Consider the following 23,805-nt stretch of genomic DNA (forward strand, 5'->3'; position numbering starts at 1 on the left):
GGATGAACAGGTAGAAATTTTCTCTTCTTCCTCGTAGATGATTATTGTAATATCTAAGATTATTTGCCCATAGAGGGTGTTTTTGATCTGACAGTTAACCAATGGAAACACTGAAAAATAAGAGGCATCTATGCAATTCTAGAAGGGAGGCCTTAAAAGTGACCAGACTTGGAGTATCCTTGCCTACCTACTCTGGACTAAACAGACACAGAGAAAAGTCCTGCAGGGAGAAGGATTAGAGGATTAGAGATCACAGCAACATAAAACAGAGGCTTTGGTGAGGGAAGCATCTGGAAGACCAAGGGCAGAGCTAGGAAGTATAGTTTCATCCCCAAAGGACCCCTGCACAGGGCTCAGCTCCTCCTGGGGCTCTTCCCTCAGATCATAGAGTTAGTCCTATGACTATACATACAGGTTCACATTTTCCCTTTGAACTCCCTGTAGCTCTTCCAGCCCTTCAGAAGAGTCTTGATATATCAACTATACAAACTTGTCTAGTTTTGGTTCGGGGAACAGGGGGTGGGGTGGTAAGACGGAGTATGGGCTGCCCTACAGTTGCTCCCTTGTCCTTGTGGAGGGAGCAGTATGCTGGTGAGGGAACTCTTGTGTGTCCACGAGTTCCAGATAGTGAGCAGATAAAGAACTCACAGCGGAGTGGGGGTGGAAGGCAGATGACTCACAGATATTACAGAGAAAAGCGGAGCCTGGTGGGGGCGGGGGAGGCGGGTAGGACGGACGCCTCTATCATATAGGTACGCTCACATACACACAAATTACGATCAGACAATCAAGGTGGCCATGAACTGAATTGATTTGGATAAGATTTATTGATCAGATTGTTTTAGAAAACCAACAGCAAAACACTGACAAGGTACATAAATACAGATTGGACATTTTAGGGTAAATTCACTGTATTTCCTACTTGCTTGTAGGAAACCAAGTAAAGTGGAAAAGCTGTCCTGATCATATGGCATGCACACCAGACTGCAAAAGGACATCCACACTATTTAACAGGACTGTGGCAAATAGCTTTAAAGTAAGGCGAGCATTGTGTGTGGCCCAAGCATACCCTGTTGGAAGAGCAAAGCTAGGCTCGCCTCTCAAAGACTGTGTCTCAGAAAGAGGCTTCCTTTCTTGCCTAGCTTCTTCCAGGAAACTCGTCATTGGCAGGTGCTTTTCCAGGGAGATGCCTGTGCTCTCCCTGTGCAGACTGTGCACAAGGAAGTGGCTTTAGAGAGTGTGTTTTCTAATGCCTCCTTTATATTCTAAATGTGTAACTGGTAAAACAACAATTACTACCGCTTGGTGAAATTTTTTTTTTTTTTTTTTTTTTTTTCTGAAAACTGCCTCTGACTCACCCTCTACACTAACTAAGCAGGGCCTTTAAAAAACTTATAAAAAGTTTTTTTCCAAATTAAAAACATGAAAATTACACTAGAAAGATGGAACTACTTTTGAAGCACAACTCAGAACTTCTGTTCATAACGCCACACTAGGGAAGAGGCCGCTTTTGGCTGAATCCAATGACCTTACAAGGGAAAGGCCATGGCTGGGCAGGATCTGGTGGCAATGCACACGGAGGTCCCAGAACTCTGTCGAGCCTACCTCAGGCCCTGCAAGTGTGCCTGGCGTTCAAGGCATTTGGAGAACCAAAGCAATTTCAGCTAACAGGGACCAGTTTTTAGAGTGGAGCTTATGATCAGAGGACCATAAACCCTCATCCACCCTAGAGCTCAATGCCAGAAAAATAAAAAATAATACAAAAAATAAAGGAAAATGGGTTTTTGTGCTACATCAGAATGCTGGCAGGTAGACGGTTCAGTAACCTGTGCCACTTTCTAAACATCTGTAAGACCACACAAAAAACAAACTGGTTTTACAGACTACTAAGACCAACACAGTCTTAGAGGATCATTCAACCTTTCCTATAGGCCAAGCTGTGGAAAATGGCAGAGCCACGGCTCTTGCAAGATTAGAGGAAAAGCAAGTATTTGTTAAGAGCCACATAAATGTGTTCAAATAATGGAATTTCCTCTGTGTTGCACACAGCTTTCTCTTCCCATAGATACTAAGAGTTCTTTGGTAGTTAGAGAAGAGATGGCCTAGAGCTCAGGGCAGGAGATGACACTGAAGAGTTACATCTAAACAGGATTACCACCTGTGGTTCCTAATTTCAGCGTTCTAATTGTTCAGACTGACTGATTACAGGCAATCAGCTGCTTATATGGTCACTGGTTGCCAGCTCCTCCCTGATTGTTCCTTTTCCTTTTCTAACTACTCATTAGCCCCATTCCAAGGAAAAAGAGGGAAACAACAGGGAGGAAAAAGAAATAAAAATGAATTGATTGTTTGATGGAAAAGTGGATTCACTGATTATCTATGGCGTTCAATGATCTGTGCTTTACTCTTGCTACTCTGGATAACCAAATGTCACTGTTAAGATATCTTTTGCTTAAAAATGTTAATATGCTTATTATACGTTAAAATCTAGCTATGTAAGAGCATGAATGGCTTAAAGCAAATTTTTACATCATATCAGTATGGCCCTGATAAAAGGAGATTCTGCCAATGGAAAGGTTTTCTTCTAGACCCTGAAGGATAGTTAAGATTTCAATCTATTCTGTATTGGTTTATAGTTTTTCCAAGATGTGGAAAGTATTAAATGGAAGAAACCATCATTTTCTTCATTTAAATTAGTGTATGCAGGGCAGAACTGATAGTATTGAATGCTGGTTTTAAATTCTCCATTTAGGAAATTCCTTACAGATGAACTTCCTTGTTCTTGGGCAACAAAATGTAAGACATGCAAACATGAGATAGTACAAAAATGACAGGGGAAAAAAATCTCAGCTCTAACAAACTGAAGGAACGATGAGTCTCTAAGAGCTGGAGTAAGAAAACATGGGCTTGAAAATCAGCTTTACCATGAGTTGGCTTAAGCCAGCCGATCACACCTAAAATTCTTGGCATAATTTGACTCTAAAGTAATGAGCTAGCTTCCCCAGGACAGACGCAAAAAAGTAGTCTACCTGCTTTATAGTTACACCCTATATATAATATGTATATATCCATATGTTTCTATATATTGCACTTAAATTTACAGGACTGTAGTAAGACGGCTGGGAGTACCTCAAAGAGGCAGAGAAGCAGCAGGCATAAACTTTCCCAAATCAGGTAAACAGTGTCAGGAATTCCGAGTGCTGGTTATAGGTATACTGAAATACCTGATGACCCCTATCTAATTAGTTATCTACACTTAGTCATTCACATACAGTCTCATTTGGCATCCGGAACATGTGCATGTGTGTGGTTCTATAGCACTCAGTGCTGGTCATACCACGTCATTTTTACTAGTGTTATATTAAAAGAAGACACTTTAGACCAAGGATATATACTTTTATGAAAACAAAACACACAGGTCTTCAACGTCAGGCCTCCAAAGCCTACCTCAAAGAAGACTACCCTCAGAGGCTCAACAAAGGATGCCAGCAAGTGTGGCTGGAAGAGACCCCATCTCTCTTCACCTCTCTGGCGTAGCAGGGCTAGAGACTCACTTCTCTCCTAAGGACCATGAAAGTCTAAGCACAGAGGCTGAGCATTCAGTCTTTGGTCCCTGTATAAATCCAGGACAAAAATCCTCTTGCCACTCTAGACAGCCTGGCTTGTTCAATTTGGGATATATTTCCAGCAAATATCCAGAGGCAGGCTGAAGTCATGCAGCAAAGCTCTGTTCTGGTCTAATGGAGCTGCTCAGGCTGACTTACTCTGGGAGAGCTCGGAGGAGCAAGCCAGGCAGTGGGTGCGGGAGGTTAGGTGCTACACAGACTGCTAATGGTGAGATGTGGGGGGATGGGCCCTAGAGGAGCTGCTCCTTCTGCCTCTCTCCCACATCCCTCACTCCCCAGAAAGGACCCAAGTTCACAGATGCATGACTACTGTAAGACTTCGCAGAATACAGGCTCCATCAACTCAACCCATCACAGAGGGGATGGTATGATAAGGCTTAGGAATTAGGAGCACACATCTAGAGGCTGCGGTTTTCTCACCCCCAGAACTGAACATCAGATGGTAACTTTTTAACCGTAGCTCAAAGGTAATTTCAAATCCACACAAAAGCTGAAGAGATCCCTTCTGAGATGAAGGAAAAAGAAGAACTTTAAAAGCTAGGTGAAAAAGAGGCACTTAAAGGAAAGATGTGTCCTCACTCTCCCACACGAGTCTCCTGCTGCGAGGTGGCCCCAGGAGGACCAGCGCTGCCCTTGTGCGCCTTCAGCACCTTGAGTACACCTGCGGCTTACACATGCGCATGGCGAGCCTCTTGCTCAGCTCCCCTAGCAGCCTGATGGCAAAGCGAGTGAAAATTTAAGTCATTCTTCTTTTTAGAATTAAAAAAAAAAAAAATCAAACCAGAATGAAAATTTCACACCAAAAAAAAAAAAAAAATGCTACTCAGTTTTATTCCTTCCTCATGCTAGTTTTTAAATGATACTTGGTTCTTCAGGAAGGATGACCCGTGGCTTTACCCCCAAGACCTTTTATCCAATTACTAGACAATTATTCACAGCACCATGCACAATAAAGCAGACAGAAAAGAAGGCAACAAGCTAAGGGAAAAATCAAGGACCAACTGCCTGAGAAAATGGCAGGTACCTACCTGGTCCAGAGATTAGAAAAGAAACAAGTTCTGAAAAGAAAATGGCCACGATGACAGCCAAAGACCACAGCCCGAGCAGAAGCCATGTTAACAAGCTCAGAGGATGCAGGCTTTCCCTGCCTGGCTTTTCTCTGGCCTCTCTCAGGAGCTTGCGTTCACGTTACACGGCATTTACACCACATGTTTAGGGTCTACAATTCCCCGTGAAGAAGTCAAAGAGATATTTAAAACCCTTAATAAGCAGAAGAGAGTTTCAAAACTGCCAGAATGAAGAATTTTTGGCCATCACAAGTTTTTCTATTTGAAACATTCTTGGTGCCATAATTTCTAAGAGCAACAACGAACAGCACAACCACGACACACACACAAGTCCTTTGACAAAGCCAGCTCTAACCAGTGCTGGCACCATGAGGACGAGAAAGAATCCACTAACCAAGAGTTGCTGGGCTGCTTAACTTTCCTTCAAAGCTAAAGGGTAGGTGTGAGTTATCTATGCAACAAGATGGTAACCACTGCTGCCATCAGATCCAGCTACTACTCAATTAGACACATCTTGAAAACACTGTGAAACATCTAGGTTCGAGCGTAACCTGCGAGATTCTCAAGGTTAGCCTTCTCATCGATCCCCTAAACTTGTGGTTGTTGCTGTTGCTAGATGTAAAAATTCTTTAATTTCATTTTTGTTTATGTTGATGATGTTTTCATTTCTGGAAGATTGTATGACATGGAACTGTTCAGAATTCCTTTCAAAAGGAATCTGTCTTGATTGAAAATGTTGCTAAGGTACTTTCGGACTTTCCCTTAACTCCACTGAGAAGGAAGAGGGAGTATGTGAGGTCATGTGCATGTAATGGGGCAGAAGAAATAGAAGCAAAGAAGAAGCACATGGGAAAGTGAGATGTCCATAAACTGAAAAACCAATTTACAGAAAGGCATCTGATGTATTTTCTAAATAAGGCCTTGATCAGGGTAAGCAATCTTTTTTGTAGCACATTCTACACTGCTCATAAATAAAGGAGTCTCTTTAAATTAACATTTCCAGTATCAATGAACAGTCCAGAAATCCTCATTTCAAGCGTTCGATGAGTCCCTGTGTGAGTCCAAGGTGCAGGAGCTGTGTTCGGGAGAGGTTTGCAAGGTTAGGGAAGGCCGCAAGCAGCTTCTCCCATGCCAGTTCCAGCAGGCTAGGTACCACCAGCCAGATCTTAAACAGTGACCCAGTCCGTTTGTTTTCATGGATGTTCACCACTCCTCCGTGAATGTACATGCAACCAGCCTATGAGTAGTCAAAAGAGGACAAATTCAAATGAGAGAGAAACAGATACAAGGCTGAAGACTCAGCGGGGAAAGAGTACAGTAGATGGAATCAAGAAGAAACAAGAATTCCTCACTGATTCCAATATCGTGTGGAGATCAAGAGGGTTTAAATAATTAATGAATTACTAAGGGAAAAACTATATATATATGAATTTTTTTTTACATCAACAACAAACAATTTCACTATTAACTAGTATTTTTTTTTTTTTTTTTTTTTTGAGAAGGAGTTTTGCTCTTGTTACCCAGGCTGGAGTGCAATGGTGCGATCTTGGCTCACCGCAAACCTCTGCCTCCTGGGTTCAGGCAATTCTCCTGCCTCAGCCTCCTGAGTAGCTGGGATTACAGGCACACGCCACCATGCCCAGCTAATTTTTTGTATTTTTAGTAGAGACGGGGTTTCACCATGTTGACCAGGATGGTCTCGATCTCTTGACCTTGTGATCCACCCACCTTGGCCTCCCAAAGTGCTGGGATTACAGGCGTGAGCCACCGTGCCCGGCCCACTATTAACTAATATTAAACTAAGACTATATTAAGTATCCAAGGTGCCAAATACTGAGAATACAAAGAAACCAGTGGGATCTTCAATAATATGGTATCAAGGGAGTAAAACGATTCCGCCCTCCCAGGAAACACCTTTGACATCACGGTCAGGGCCAGAATGCCACAGGTAGCATTTCTCTTATGTTGATGTTATTCTCTCAAATTTGGGTGTGATGAGTTTTCTCCTCTTTTCTCAGAGGAGGGCCTAGCTTTGGGAAGGACGTTGGTGTGCCTATATCCGGGTTTTTTTCTTGCTAGTGTCTCTAAAAAGATTTCCTTATCATCTGTAACTACATAAGGAAGGTATGAAAATAAAAACTTACTGGTGTAACAGCTGCACAGTGAAAATAAACTGGCTCTGGCATGGTAGCTGGGAGCTTCACCCACTGGAAAGTCTGCAGATTCAGCTTCCAGATATCGCCCAGGATCACCTCTCCATTATAGCCCCCACAAATAAATACATCTATGAAGAAAAGAGAAAGCCAAGATCACACCAAGGAAAAGAGCCAAAGCTATGGAGTGTTTTATAGTAGATCACACAGCCAGCTGACATGTGACAGTGAAGTGGACTGCCCCATGACACAGAGGACTTCTGCTGTGCAGTCTCTCATGCTGTTGTCTTGCTCCTCAACAGAACTGAGATGTTGTGTCGGGGTCTTCAATGGGACTAAGGATGCAAACCTCTAAAGAGGGTTCATGTCAAAGTTTCCAAATTCAAACACATACCTACAGATTCCAGGCACAGAAAGTGAATGAGCAAGGGGGTCTAGGGAAGATAAACAGAAGTCTCAGGAAAACAGGAATGCTCATGCTCTGAAAGAGGTGACAGCTATGCAGCTCCAGCTGTTTGACACCATAAGAGACTTAAGGTTGGCAACTGCCAGATTGTCCATTTTTTTCAAGGCAAGGTGGAAATCTGGATATGTTTTTAAAGATGAAACATTTTGGGAGCCGGGCATGGTGGCTCATGCCTGTAATCCCAGCACTTTGGGAGGCTGGGGTAGGTGGATCACGAGGTCAGGAGTTCAAGACCAGCCTGACCAACATGGTGAAACCCCGTCTCTAAAAAAATACAAAAATTAGCTGGGCGAGTGGTGCACGCCTGTAGTCCCAGCTACTCGGGAAGCTGAGGCAGGAGAATCGCTTGAACCCAGGAAGCGGAGGTTGTAGCGAGCTGAGATCATACCACTGCACTCCAGCCTGGGTGACACAGTGAGACTCTGTCTCAAAAAAAAAGGAAACATTTTGATTTTTAAGTTTTGGCTACTAATTTTTTTTTTTTTTTTAAGACAAGGCCTCACTATGTTGTCCAGGCTGGTCTTGAACTCCTGGGCTCAAGTGATCCTCCCACTTCAGCCTCCCAAAGTGCTAGGATTATAGGCATGAGCCACCACAGCTGGCCTAAAAAATTTTTTTAATACACACATAAGCCAAACAAAACACATATGCAGGCCACCAGTTTGCAAACTCTTGTTTAAATAAGGTCTTGGAAAGAATATACATTTATCTGCTCATAGAGACAAAAGTCTCCAGGTAGACATTTAACCTGAGGAGGAACATTCACTGCAATGCTCAGTTTAGGAACACAAAAGAGGCTCTTCCAAGCTTTCAGCTAAAAGAGGACAAACTGAAGCTCTGTTTGAGCTGCACAGTTATTAGGAATAACTTTCCCAAAATGAAAGGTGTGGATTTTCTGGTAAAATCAGTTATAACTAATTAGACAACTTATAACAAAGGCTATGTGAACCTTCAAATGAAATGTCGAGAAGTAAGGTTGAATTCTATTTGTATGGTGCTTGGCCTTAAAGAATTAAGTGAATAAATTTCCTAACTCAGGTCTAGACCAAGTTTAAGCTAATATGTAAGCTATAAAATGCACTGGCAACTTTTTTGGCTAGGATTCAAGGAAAACTTTAAAGTACGGTTCCATTCTCAGAGAGAGAAATGTGAACAGTGTCGCTATCTATAAATCTTATTCAGAAAGCAGAGCATAATAAAAAATCCTTCTGTACTAGAGATGGCAGAACAATCCTAGTTATATCTGAACTAAAGTGCTGAAAGCATACAGGCTATCTAACTCATTTATACATACTTTCCTTCCAGAAAAAAATTTAAGAGTTATAGCAAACAATGAAATAAGTTATAAATTAAAAGACAGGAAGGTTATCCAGAGAGGAGTCACTTATCACATTTAGTTAAAGTGGCTGCAGCTGCTTTCTGAAGCTATACAATGCCTTAGTTGTAATATGGCCAAAGAATGAGCTCAGAGTTCCATTTGGCATCAGAGACAGAACAGAATCAACTTTATGAAATAACACTCTAAAGGAGTTATTACAATTTTAATACAATGTTCACTGAGGTCTCCACAGTATAAACAGTGGAGATTATTAGTATTAGCCACCGTAACCACAGACATCTGTTGAGGTGTGGGGTGCTGAAAGATCAAGTGGTACAGTAAAAGCTTATTTATCACCATTTTTTGAGTTCTCTTATAATTGAGGGACCCAAACTTCATACTAGTTTACATTATGAAAATAGCTGAGAGGCATAACTATGAATTTTCCTTTAAGTTTAAACTGTAATTTTCTCAAAGTTATGAGCCTCTTTGAGGGGCTATCATTAGGAAATAAGATGTTTTCAGAAGACACAATTACAGAAATGGAAGCAACATGTTATTTAGAATCCTTACCGTTTTTTATTTGAACACAACTGTGACACCTTCGGGCTGCAGGAAAGCCTGCCAAACACACAAACACAGAAGTCCCATTATTTACAGAAGGACTGGGAATCACACTGATATAACACAGTGAAAGACACACTATCTGAAACTCAAAACAATCCCTTTGTTACATGGGATCAAGCAAACATTGACTAGTCCTTCCACTCCCTCCTTAATTCAAAAGCCTTCAGAAATCTCATCATAACAGTACAATGCTAAGGTGCCAGAAACAAAGGGGTAAAGGACAGGAGTTGCTAGTGGCTTTCCCAAGCCCTTTTACACACAAGGAGGTAGGTAATCTTTATTATTTATTTATTTCATTTAAACAGAGTCTCACTCTGTTGCCTAGGCTGGAGTGCAGCGGTGCAATCTTGGCTCACTGCAGCCTCCACCTCCTGGGCTCAAGTGATCCTCCCACTTCAGCCTCCTCAATAGCTGGGACTACAGGTGCATGCCACCACTCCCAGCTAATTTTTTGTAATTTTAGTGGAGACAGGGTTTTGCCATGTTGCCCAGGCTGATCTCTAACTCCTGGGCTCAAATGATCTGCCTGCCTCAGCCTCCCAAAGTGCTGGGATTATAGGCATGAGCCACCACACTCAGCTGGGAGATCTTTATTTAAGCTCCAATTTCTTATATCACCCATACTTCCCAGCTTCTGCCAAAGAACTCAACAATCCCCATTAAAAGCCTCTTTGTTCAATTGCTAAGGAAGAATTATTGTGTTTTTATTATTATTATTATTTGAGATGGAGTCTTGCTCTGTCTCTCAGGCAGGAGTGCAGTGGTGTAATCTTGGCTCACTGCAATCTCCGCCTCCCAGGTTCAAACGATTCTTCTGCCTCAGCCTCCCAAATAGCTGGGATTACAGGCACACGCCACCACACCCAGCTAATTTTTTCATTTTTAGTAGAGATGCAGTTTCACCATGTTGGCCAGGTTGATCTCGAACTCCTGACCTGAAATGATCCACCTGCCTCGGCCTCCCAAAGTGCTGGGATTACAGGTGTGAGACATCATGCCCAGGGCTAAGAAAGAATTATAATTGGGCTAAGGAATACAAGCATTTTCTAATACCAGTTCAACAGATTTTTCTTTTTTTTTGAGATAGGGCCTTATTCAGGTGCCCAAGCTGGAGTGTAGTGGCTCCATCATGACTAACTATGGCCTCTATTTCCCAGGCTCAGGTGATTCTCCCACCTTCACCTCCTGAGTAGCACCTCCTGAGCTGCACACCACCATGCTCAGCAAATTTTTTTGTATTTTTTATAGAGACAGGGTCTCACCATGTTGCCCAGGTTGGTCTCAAACTCGTGGGCTCAAGCAATCTGCCCACCTTGGCCTCCCAAAGTGCTGAGATTATAGGCATGAGCCACTGCGCCCGGCCCAACAGATATTTTACTTGCCACATAACTCAGTAAAATTACTTTTTCCTTCCAAAATGAGTAAAAGTATAATATACATTTGTTAAAGATAAATTAATCAATACTTTAAATTTACCTATTTTTTCATGGGGTTTTGTTGCAATTTCCTCCCATGCATTCGTTTCAAGGTTGTATGCATGGATCTTGGAGAAAAAAAAGAACATATATACATACATAAATAATTGTAATTTTAGCTAGCCTGAAAATGGATTTTTAAAAAACAGACTTTGTTTTTTAGAGCAGTTTTAGGTTCACAGCAAAACTGAACAGAAGGTACAGTGATTTTCCACACAGAAAACTGGACTTTTAACAGCAGCAGCCTGTGTAAACATATATTCTTAGTTGAAAAGTCTTTCTTCTTTTCCTTTTTTCTGGTCTTTCCAAATATAAGGGAAAACATTAAATGAGGCAGTTGAAAATTAAATACATATACGATTTCACTTCTTATTTTTATTTTTTATTTTGAGACGGAGTTTCACTCTATCACCCAGGCTGGAGTGTAGTGACACCATCTCGGCTCACAGTAGCCTCCATCTCCCAGGTTCAAGCAATTCTCCTGCCTCAGCCTCCTGAGTAGCTGAGACTACAGGTGCCCACCACCATGCCCAGCTAATTTTTTGTGTTTTTAATAGAGATGGGGTTTCACCATGTTGGCCAGGCTGGTCTTGAACTCCTGACCTCACGTGATCTACCTGCCTCGGCCTCCCAAAGTGCTGGGATTACAGGGATGAGCTACCACACCTGGCCTACTTTTTAAAATTCACAGAAAAAGTGCAAAAAGGGTTGGAATGAGAAGCTGCCATGCGTGTGATTCTTGATTTTCTTCTGTATGTTGTTCTGCAACTTTTTTTATAACAGAAAAAAGCAAGTGTTTGTAAGGGAATGTGGGAATTCAGTTTTGACAAAGCTCAAAAAAGACCATTAAGGTTTCAAGGCAGTCCAGGAGCTCTACAGCCTAATCTAGGTTTCCCCTGGGATATGTGACTATGACATTTTAGAAATGCCACAGGAATGGATGAATAACAGCCCTTCAGAGATCAGCTTTCTGAAGTTCGTGACGTGCAGCCCTAAACAAGTCTGTTCTTTTTAGATACACAGCAAAGATAATGATAGGGATGTGACATTCTGAGAATGCTGGTTCCAATTCTAATTAGTTGCTCCATTCAAGCTACTATGCCTTCCTTTTAGTCACTTTCCTCATCCAACATAAGGGGATAATTTTCATAAAGTATTTTCAGTGTGTGATAAATAACACCTGTTAACTGAAAGCATATTGGGGCACAGAGTTCAACCTTATAAAGCGCATCCAACACAAAGTAGGTGTTAATGAGGAAAATGCTCAAAAATTAAATATCTAAAGTCACAGAATTATCTTGCTTAGTTGACATATGCCTTTTTCTATCCTTCTCCCTCTCCCTTTTTTTCTTTTTTAAATATATACCTTGTTTAAGGAATATGCTGTCCAGGAAGTACCACCTCCCAAGATGTAAATCCTCTGCCCATCATGTGCGATTTCATGTCGGTATCTGAAAATACACAATAAAATTAGTTTTATAATTAAGTGAAAATGATCTACCTAAGATTTAGCTGTAAGGTTTTTATTACATCATTATTTATAATAATAAATTATTGGAAATAACCCAAGTGCTTAACAACAGTGAATTGGTTATATGACTTACAGAATATACATAAAATGGCTTAGTATGCAACCAATAACAATGTTGGCAGCAGAGGGTGGTTAAGGTATTGAGAACTTTGTGTGTGTTATTATTATCATTATTTTTATTTTTATTTTTTTTGGGATGGAGTCTCCCTCTGTCACCAGGCTGCAGTGCAGTGGCAAGATCTCGGCTCACTGCAACCTCCGACTCCCTGGTTCAAACGATTCTCCTGCCTCAGCCTCCCAAGTAGCTGGGATTACAGGCATGCACCACCACACCCAGCTAATTTTTGTACTTTCAGTAGAGATGGGGTTTCACCATGTTGGCCAGGATGGTCTCGATCTCCTGATCCACCCACTTCAGCCTCCCAAAGTGCTGAGATTACAGGTGTGAGCCACCTTGCCCAGCTGTGTCATTATTTTTTTAATCAATTGCATTAAAAATTTATAGATACATAAATATATACAGAAAATAACTATTAGGATATAATCCAAAACATTAAACCTGGTTATCTTTGAATTCAGACTTGGTTTTTTATTTTCTTCATTTTGCTTACTTGTATTTTCTAAAGGTTTCTATAATCTTTTGTGGTAACTTTGTATAAAGGGAAAGTTATTACATAGTTTTAAAAAGTCATCTGCCTATATTTAGAGGCCTTAGACTATGAGTTTGCAAATTAAGATACTTATTTAGCAGAAAATTATGCCACATAGAACTGTGAATATAATATAAAACACCTACCAGAATTTTAGCCAGGCAGTCTAGCTAAAAGCTAAAATAATTTATAATACGTCCATAAAATCCCTCAAAGAAAGCAACCATGTGCCAATGCTTTGAAAACTTAATCTATTTCCTTCTTTACCTAAAGGTCTTGTTGCTCATAAAATGAATTACATCAAAATCAGTCCAATAAGAGGCCACCTCTCAAGTCCTGTCATGGTAGTTTTACAATGATCAGTCCACTAACATACTACAATTAAGAGAAATTCTTCCTTAGCACCTATACGCTATTTTGTTTAAAGAGGCAACAAAGAGACACAGGGTTAGTCTAAATAGAGTTAATAAAAATGGTTTACCGTCTTTGCTTTCAAACTGGAGGAGAAAAAAATCTCTTCAAGTGTTTCAGTGAGTTTAATTCTAAGAGGCAACCGCTACTAGAAGGCAACTAGAGCGAATCACGTGATGTTTGAGTGTTTAACAGAACACTTAAAATGAATGACCTTTCCATGCATCCACCCATTCATCATTCATGCACCCATCTATCCATGCAAACTTCCTTCCATCTATCCAATCAACATTTACTGGGCATCACGATGGGGATGGCCCTGTGCCCTATACTGAGGATATGTCTGTGAATGAATGAGCCAGAGAATTCCAATATGCAAGTTAAGAAGGGAAATCAGGCTTGGCATGGTGGCTCACGCCTGTAATCCCAACACCCTGGGAAGCCAAGGTGGGCAGATCGCTTGAGCCTAGGAGTTTGAGAAGCAGCCTGGACAACATGGTGAGACCTCAACTATATAAAAAAAATTTTTTTTTAATTAGCCGGACATGGTGTCACAGGTCTGTAGTCCCAGCTACTTGGGGACTGAGATGGGAGAATGGCTTGAGCCTAGGAGGTCGAGGTTGCAGTGAGCCATGATTATGTCACTGTGCTCCAGTCTAGGTGACAGAGTGAGACCCTTTCTCAGAAAAAAAAAAAAAAAAAAAGGTGAAATCAAAAAGTAACTGGAAAGTAATTGTTTTGCCTGTAATATGAAATTTAGTTATAAATGCTACCACTGGTTTCTTCTTCAAAGTCTTACTATCTTCTTAATACAGAAAGACTAAAGTATAAGAGGAAATGCCATGGAAAAAATTGTATAGTTTAGAAGGAAGTACTATTTCCTCACCAGAAGAACTTTTTTTACTATAGCCCTTTCTTTACAACTTACCTGAGATCTAACATCCAACAGCCAGTTAGTTATCCTAACTAGGGCTAAAGGGTTTTCTTCATATTGCCAATGCTCTGAAAGAGGTCAAATATTAGCACGGAAGAGTAAACCTGCTTTAATCCTAGATCCTCACCTCTCTTCTGGCAGATCACAGGATAGGTTGTTTGGTTTCAGTTGTGTCCACTCTCTGGTATTGAGATCTAACTTGTGCAGGTCTGTGCTGTAAATATAGCCGGTTGTCCCTCCAAAGACATAAAGGGAGCCGTTGATGATGGCCATAGCCTGAATAACAAGGAGAGGTGAGTAAGACTGACTTGTTAACACTTGATTAAAGAATGTAAACTTACCAGATACCTACAACTCAGGTTTTATGAAATTCTCTTGCACTTTTTAATCTTTTTAATATATCAGACTCTTAAAGGACGAAAGATTTTAGAGAACCCAGAGATCATTTTAAGAACCTGGAAAACACCTTTAGAAAGGTAAAGCTTTACTCAACTGGAAAGCGAGTTCTACCTTCCCAGATGTTTCTTAAGAGTCCTGGCTGATCAAATAATTTCTAGCCCATGGGCATAAGCATTTCCATTGAAAGCTGCTTCTCTCTATAAGCAGTCTGAAGAAAAATGCTCTTAAGAAGCAGCAGATATGAAAACAGGTCACTACAATCTCCTAAGTAAAAAGCCTAGTCAGGAGTTCAAGGAACTTGACCTTTTCCACTGGACTCTTTTCAGTGAAAGTTTCAGCTATTGTTATGGCCACTTCTTACAACTTATAGGCCTCTGGTGGAAGCAACAGAGTTATCTAGTATGTGCTCCTTTAAAGTTAAGCTCAGAAGCTGTTTATCAGTACTAATGCCAGCGAGTCAAGAAAGGAGCCAAAGCTTGGTTGTTTTAAGCTTAGACTCTCAAAGAGTCTGATGTGTGGTGGGTTGCTCCCTATCTTTCTGGATATAACTTTTCAGACCTAAAGTTTGAAGCACTGGAACCTAAACTAATCTCTGCATAATATATGTTTAGCTCAGACCCACGTAAAAGTTTCTTAACCAAGTGCTTTCTCATCTACTCAAGAACCACTCTAAAAGTTACCAGGACCCAAACCATAGTGGAGCCCAATCTCTTATTGGGAGTGAGGGTAGGGGTGGAGGTTGGGTTTTAACATTTAAACTAACTTCCATACAGATCTATATCCTGAGCTAAATTGAATTAGAAACAGAAAGTAAAAAAAAAAGAAAGAACAGAAGAGAAAAGAAGAAAAGAACATGGCAAGTAACCAGATTTACAAATTATAATTTCACATCAGAACTAAAAAATCAAGTACACACCACAAAGAAGACTTCTCCATTAAAATAAAATGGTAACAACTACAAATATTCTAACACTGTCCCCAGGCTAGAAAAATATGAACAAATACACCACGATTGGCCATAGATTGGTACCTGTCCATATATACGACTGGGTTTCTTCCCCCGACAGCTGAGTAAAGCCCATCTCTTATACTTCACATTACACACATGGACGTCATTGCCGTTGCTCTCTCCAAATGGGATGCCGGTACCTCCAAACACTAACAGGTTGTTTCCATGCAGCACAACTGAGGAAGGAGAGGCACAAATTCCATTCACATGATGGCTACCTGCAATGTGTTCCCACATAAACCCATAATAGCTGAGAAGCTAACACGTATCTGCCTTAATGATCTTATAAGATAGCTCAAACCACTGACATCTAACTAGTAGCTGAGCATACCAAATCTAAAAATCTGAAATCTAAAATACTTCAAAATGCAAAACCTTCTGTGTACCAACAATGATGCTTAAAGGAAATGCTCACTGGAATATACTGGATTTCAAAGTTTTGGATTTGGGATGCTAAGTACAATGCAAATATTCCAAAATAAAAAAAATTATGAAACATGAAACACTTTTGGTCCCAAACATTTCAGAGAAGGGATACACAGCCTATACTAGAAAGTTCTGCAGAAAAAGATCTAACTCCACTATACGGGATATATCATATAGTTCACTGCTAGGTGTATATGACGTATTCAACACGTTTATGGAATTCACTAAACGCTGTGTATAACAATATTGAGTTCTACGAACTACAGTCTACCCAGTATACCACTGCTGCTAAAGACAGTTAAGTATGCAGCAAAGCAGAGAAAAATGAAGCATCATCTTTGATCACAGCTTACTGCAGTCTTGACCTCCGGGGCTCAAGTGATCCTCCTGCCTCAGTTTCCCAAGTGGCTGGGACTACAGGTGTGTGCCACCATGCCTAGCTAACTTTTGTATTTTTTTGTAAAGACAGGGTTTTGCTATGTTGGCCAGGCTGGTCTTGAACTCCTGGGCTCAAGCAATCCACCCACCTTGGCCTCCCAAAGTGCTGGGATTACAGGCGTGAGGCACCACATGGTGGTTTGGAACTAAACCCACGATATCTCTGAGATATGCCTGTACTTTGCTCAATAGCTATTAACTGTCATCATCATAAGCCCCATTTGTTGACATTTTGCCTAGCATATACATAATACTTGATGTTGAACCCTCTAAGATTTTATTAATCCCATTTTACAAGTTAGAAAATTAAAGCTAAAACTCACCTGACAAGCAAATGATATACAGCTGAATTCAAACTCTGGAACCAAATAATTTGGAATCACCATGCTATATTACTGCCCTAGTAAAAAGCCTATCCACCCGCAGGGCTAAATCACATTATAGTATTATAAATTATTAATGAGGAATATGGGACATTGAACCTGGCTTCTCAGACATTTCATAAAGTCTAGAGTTAAGAACTGCTTGCACTCACGTGACATAGATGCCAATTCCCGAGGCATGTAGCCATCTGTCCCCATCTGGTGCCATACTCCTGTAGCAAAATGATACCTCCAGAGTTCCCTGAAGAGAGGATAGTCTTCATTATCAGGCCCTCCCGATTCATCATAATCTGGGTTATAACCTCCAAACACATAGAGGTTGGTATTATCTGCCACGCAACGATGTCCACTTCGTGCTGGTGGAGGTCTGTGGCCTAGGAGAGAAGAGGACAGTTTTCCACTGGTGTCCTGCCAGTTGAAAAGTCCAAACAAAATTAGGTAACAACCATTTTAGCCTTAAAAGGGGATCAGGAAAGAATTATAACATGGATATACTTCTTATTTGTTTAGATTTATAACATGGATATACTTCTTAATAATATTTCTTCACATATACCTCTTAAGATTTTAAGGAGCTAGTCTCTACATCTGTTTCATATGACTACCTTCAGATTTTGGTAACTGTAAAAAGCATGATAAATTCAAGAAAATGGCTGACAACTTGAAATTTTCAGGAAAAATAGGAGGAAGGGTTTAATAATCCAAAAGCTAACAGGACAAATTTTCTTATTTCCTTAGAGGAGAAAAAACACAGGCCAACTAAATCAAACTGTGAATTAGAGAACTAAATAAATATAATCACGAATGTGAATGAGTCATGTATAAATAAAAATACACACACATAAAATCTATGATTTTTCCACAAGATGTAATTATATACTTAAAGTGAAAACTGGCTGTTAAAGAGTTACAGCAAAATTTTGAATTTAAATAACATTCCAGATATTATGGTGGTTGACAAAGAATCTCCTTATATTTATCTCAGAGAGCATCTTTCATCCTATTAACAGCTTTACTAAGAAAAGTTGTTTCTACAATTTATATTTGAGTGTTCTGAAGTCTAAATTATGTCAACTAGTTTACTAAAAATTACTTCAAGATTATTTTAGAATAAAAAAAAACCTCTATTATAATTTTTGTTATCCTTATACCAATCTATACAAACACTTGCCTAACTTCAGAACCAAAGATGCTTAAATATATAATGGGTGGAATAAGAAGCTACTGTAGTTGTGACCCTACAGAGGAACCCACTTTTACATGTTGGTAATAGATACCAGCATAAAGATAATATTAGGACAACACTAGACACCTAATAATCATGTTATACAAACATTTATTACCAACCTAATACAGGCCTTCTATATTTACTTTTTAACATCAAAATCCCACTTTCTAAGGTTATGTTTTTAAACAAGAACTGAAATTGTGCACAGATGGAGAGCAACTAAAAAAGAGTGAATCACTGAGTCACTCAGGTCCAACTCCTCGCCACTCAAGTACCAAGTCATCTGCTCAGCATGTCAGAGCTGTTCTCCTGCTAACCTTGTCCTACCATCAGTTTGTCACACTTCTCTCGGCTAGGAAAGCCCAGAGTCCCTGCCTTACCCCTTGGCCTAGTCTACCTACCTACCCTTCAATCCCTAGTTGCGGAAATACCTAAATCTAGTGCGAACAGCCCTTCTCATCAATAAAACCCTAGGACCCTTCCAGTTCAGTACCATACTACTCATATATTAGTGTATACATGTATAATTAATAAGATGATCACACATAACTATGTAAATACATGGATATCAGGCAAACTATAATCAGTTGGCAAATTTACTGAGCTATGATTTACCTTAAATGAAGAACTCAACTTCTCTTTCTAGGACTCTTGAAAGTGTGGTGTGGAAGAAAAAATAAAAGCTCCTATAAATGTCTAAGTTTGAATCCCAGTTCTAATTGCTACTTTGAGCAAGTCACTGACCCTTGCGTAGTCTCAGATTCCTCATTTGCGTATTTGGATATTATTAATGTACTTCAAATATTTGTTACGTTTGTCATGTTGAAATGTTTATTGGTTTATACATGTAACTTTCTAGGAGGCTGTGAGCTATTTGAGGGAGGAGGAATACATTTGTATTCACCTTCTATAACCAAGCCTAGGGCACACAGCAGACACTAACCAAACTGGGAACCAACTAATTTGGCATTTAATTTTCTCTACCCATTTTGTCAAGTTTGTTTTTCTTCTCCAAATCGATGATGAGTTCCTCAAGGGCAAACATTATGTATGATAATTATCCCGTATCACCTACAACACCTGAAACAGGTGGCGATCCTAACAGGTACTAGAAATTGGGTTGACTTTAACGTCAGGTCAAAGTAAACAGTGACAGGGATGACTAAAACAGTGTTCAACTCTCAGTGGACTTTGATATTATTATGCCTAACAGATATATGGTTTAGGGAATGACTGTCAGATTATGCAGTGTTCTCAAGACACAAATCCTTCTTTCTAAGAATTAGCAAGACAAATTTAAAGAAGAAATCTAACAGAGTTACTATGGTCAGCAGAGAGGAACTCTAAAAATCTCTGTCATTTGCTGTATTACTTAAAGCAAATAATTTTTAAAGCTGCTTTTGGCCAAATATGAAAAGAAATGCAGTCTATTCTACATTTTTTCTAAATGGCTGTATAGTAGGGAAGGTGAGGTTAAAGGTTTATTGCCAACTATTTCTGTGACAAATATAATTCACATGGATTACACAGTTGAGGAGTCTGTGAAAAGAGAGTTTCATATTTCTCTACTCACTCATTCAGGTCAAATATATTGGGCCAGGCATGGTGGCTCACACATATAATCCCAGCAGTTTGGGAGGCCAAGGCAGGTGGATGACCTGAGGTCAGGAGTTCAAGACCAGCCTGGCCAACATGGTGAAAACCCATCTCTTCTAAAAATACAAAAACTAGCTGGCAGCTGTAATCCCAGCTACTTGGGACGCTTAGGCAGGACAATTGCTTGAACCTGGGAGGCGGAGGTTGCAGTGAGCCGAGATCACGTCATTGCACTCCAGCCTGCATGACAACAGCGAAACTCCGTCTCAAAAAAAAAAAGAAAAATAATTATTGGATGCTTGCTATGTACTCAATACCACGTACTGTGGTAGGCACTGGGACACAATGATAAGGCAATAACTACCTCTGTCCTTGGGAGCTTACAGTCCAGCCTGAACAGCACAAGTCAGTAGCCATGAGCCATAACACGTGGCTCCTAAGCACTTGAAATGTGAGTGATCCAAACTGAGCTGTGCTTTACATGTAAAATACCCCCTGGATTTCAAAGACTTAGTACCCAAAAATGATGTAAAATTATTAGTTTTTATATTGATTATATGTTGAAATGGTATTTTTTAAAATACTGGGTTAATTAAAAATATTAAAATTAATGTTACCTATTTGTTTTACTTTTTCGAATGTGGGTACTAGGAACATTTTAATTTTGTGGTTCACCTATTTCTGACACAGTGCTGATCCAGCCCAACTGTTGGCTTCTGTTAATAATTTCATGATCTCTGCAAATCACACTGTTGGGTAAAGAGCATCTAATCAATATTTGATAAATATTAAACATCCTGTCAAGGAATCTCATAGCTGGGAGTAAAAAGGCAACTCCTCTTCTCTCTCGCCAGTAACTACAGATTTCTTTCTCATATTTATAGCGCAAGACTGACTAACATATTAAAAAGCCATTTCATTTTGGATAAACCATGGGAATTTGTCTGGGTTAATGCCATGAAGACCAAGCATTAATTTTTATTAGGTGAAATATAGCATAGGCTCCTCAACCTTGACAAAACCAAAATTGGGTTTCAGAGTCTAAAGTAGCTCTCTAAATCCTCCCCCAAATTCTCCATGTGCAAATCCCATTTTCCTAAAAATTACTTACTGCTAATAAAATCTACCATAGAATTGGTTTACCTGATTCAGGAACTCCCACTGGAAAATGTAAAAGCAAAAAATTAAAACAGAACCTGTATTCACAGGTAAACACTTAATACTCAGAAGGGAACATGAAGCTAAAGGATTGTGTACCTGTGATGTCTGACCCATCTTCTCTTCCATGTCACAGGACTTGCTCTTTACCCCAGGGAGCAAGCAAGAACTTACAGTAACCAGAGAAACGGGTTTTAGTTTCTAGCCCAAAGGCAGAAAGAAGCTAGCTGTCTGAGATAATGTGACAGAAGATTAGGTTGTTTCCAGTGTTTTCACTATTATAAATAATATTGTAATGAAGCTTTCTCTATATATATTTGTATGCAAATGTATGAGAATTTCTGGGTCAAAGGAATATGCATTTAACATTTTTATAGAAAAAATAAAAAATGCAAAAATACAAAACAAAAAAAAATTTTATAGATATAATACTGTTATAGGGCCATACTGCTCTCCAAATAGAATGGACCAATTTATACTCCCAGCAATGTATATGCAAGTGCCCACTTCTTCATGCTTTCTTTAACCTTCTCACATTTGTGCCAATCTGATGGGTACAAATTGGTGTCAGGTTAATTTCCATTTTTTTTAATTTTACTAGTTCACATGTTTATCGGCCCATTTGTATTTCTTCTTTTTGGAACTGCCCGATTTTGGATCTATTAAGTTGTCTTCTCACCATTGTGTAATTTTTTTTTTCTTTTTCCTTTGAGACAGGGTCTTACTCTGTCTCCCGGGCTGAGTGAGACCCTGCAGTAGCATAATCACAGAGTGCTGCAGCTTCAACTTCTCCTCAAGAGATCCTCCCGCCTCAGCCTCTGGAGTACCTGGGTCTATAGGCATGAGCCACCACACCTAGCTAATTTTTTAATTTTTTGTAAAGATGAGGCATTACTATGTTGCCCCGGCTGGTCTTGAACTTCTAAGCTCAAATGATCATCCTGCCCCAGACTTCCAAAGTGCTGGGATCACAGGTATAAGCCACTGAGCCAGGCCTCAAATTCTTTATGTTTATTTCTTCCAGGCTGCTCCTTGTCTTTTGTTTATGGCATCTATTAACATACAAAGGTGTTTATGTAACTAAGTCTGTCAATTTTGTCTTTTATAGCTCCCTTGTTCCACAACTCATTCACCTCTGCATTATAAAATGATTAAAACATTCTGATTTATCTTGAATAATTTCATGTTTCGATTTTTTATATTCAGAATTTGAATACATCAGAATTTATATTTTTGCGTGTTGTATGCAGTAGGGCTCTAATTTTTCCTCCCAAAATAGACAGGCTACTGTCCCCAAATCACTTAAAGAAAGCCACTCCTCCTATAATTATTTAAAATGCCACCTTTATCATATACTAAATCGACATGTTCTAGACTAGAATTAGGAAAATCCCAATATTCAGGTCTAATCACCTTGGACACAAAATTTATTGCTCTTTAAGGATATATGAATATAAAAATATGTAAATAGTATGCAAATATATAAAAGAACATCACAGAAGCTTAAATGCAAAAGCTTGCAAATAAAGTAGTATATAATATTTATTGCTTAATAAATGTATTACTCACAAGATGTAGCCATCTCCAGATGTGCTAATGAACATTTGTAGTGAGGCCATTTTTTTTTTTAAATAAAAACATTGCTAAAAGTATTCACTGGTTATAAATATCGAACAGGCTAAACGATAAATCAATTTAACTGGTTACTTCTTTCCAAATATAAAGGCCACAACTACCTCTACCACAAAAGACAGGTCTTCTGTTGGACCTAGAAGTCTCAAGGAAAGCCAAGGAAGTCTGATCCAGTTAGCTTCTCCATATCCCCCAAATGGCAGGTAGAACTTTTTACTACCCTCAGAGCCCAAGTTGCTCAGACCAAAGTAATCCATTCACATCAGCCCACAATATTACTTCTTGGTTATATAAACATCTCCAACCACAGGGCTTCCCAAAGTGCTGGGATTATAGGTGTGAATCACCATGCCTGGTCCTCATTACCACATTGTTTTAATTATTATAGCTTTGAACTATCTTTTGATATGTAGAATAAATTCTCTTTTGTATTACTTTTTCCTAAAAACTTCTAGCTATTTTTCTCCACTTACTTTTGCAATGAATTTTAGAATGAGTCTGTTAAGTCTATAAAAAGTCCCGTGGACAGAGAGCATCTTAACCAGGTGATCAAAATTAAAATAACCAGTAACGGGACGAATCAATCAACATCATGTACAATGAGATGATCACAATATTATTTCAGTGGTAGTCCTGCCAAAAATACATAAGCTGAATATAACTATGAGAAAACAGAGAAAAATCAAAACTAAAGGATGTTTTACAACATAACTAGTCTGCAACTGTTCAAAAATATCAATGTCAAAAAAGACAAATGCTGAGAAACTGCTCAACACTGAAAGAGGATAAAAATACACGAAAACAGAATGCAACACACAATCTCGGATTTTCTACTGCTATTAAAGAACATTATTAGCCGGGTGCAGTGGCTCACACCTGTAATCCCAGCACTTTGGGAGGTCAAGGCAGGCAGATCGCCTGAGGTCAGGAGTTTCAGACCAGCCTGGCCAACATGGTGAAACCCTATCTCTACTAAAAATACAAAAATTAACCGGGTGTGGTGGTGGGCACCTGTGAACCCAGCTACTTGGGAGGCTGAGGCAGGTGAATCACTTGAATCCGAGAGGCAGAGGTTACAGTGAGCCGAGACTGCACCATTGCATTCCAGCCTGGTGATAGAATGAGACTCCGTCGCAAAACAAACAAACAGAACATTATTAGGATAGTGGCAAAATAATAATGGCAAAATCTGAAACAAGGTCTGTAACTTATATACTAGTATTAATTTCACCCATTATTTATAGGGTTAATAATCAGTGTTGATACCTAATTTTGATA

At 39.6% G+C, this 23,805-nt stretch overlaps 1 protein-coding gene across 1 annotated transcript in view; it reads right to left on the bottom strand.

Annotated features, from left to right (window-relative positions):
* Positions 1 to 804: 804 nt before the first annotated feature.
* The window catches only part of KLHDC10 (kelch domain containing 10), a 65,379-nt gene continuing 42,378 nt past the window's right edge, over positions 805 to 23,805 (bottom strand). The window contains exons 3-10 of the mRNA XM_012474077.2: positions 17,066 to 17,287; positions 15,688 to 15,842; positions 14,386 to 14,534; positions 12,099 to 12,183; positions 10,734 to 10,800; positions 9,204 to 9,251; positions 6,838 to 6,977; positions 805 to 5,930 (exon numbers count right to left, since the gene is read on the bottom strand). Of these exons, the coding sequence (XP_012329500.1) occupies positions 5,721 to 5,930; positions 6,838 to 6,977; positions 9,204 to 9,251; positions 10,734 to 10,800; positions 12,099 to 12,183; positions 14,386 to 14,534; positions 15,688 to 15,842; positions 17,066 to 17,287 (1,076 nt within the window). The 3' untranslated portion in view covers positions 805 to 5,720. The remainder of the gene's footprint in view (positions 5,931 to 6,837; positions 6,978 to 9,203; positions 9,252 to 10,733; positions 10,801 to 12,098; positions 12,184 to 14,385; positions 14,535 to 15,687; positions 15,843 to 17,065; positions 17,288 to 23,805) is intronic.

The sequence above is a fragment of the Aotus nancymaae genome, unplaced genomic scaffold, assembly GCF_030222135.1.
Source record: "Aotus nancymaae isolate 86718 unplaced genomic scaffold, 86718_ANA_hifiasm-v0.15.2.pri h1tg000002l, whole genome shotgun sequence".
Classification (NCBI taxonomy): Eukaryota; Metazoa; Chordata; class Mammalia; order Primates; family Aotidae; genus Aotus; species Aotus nancymaae.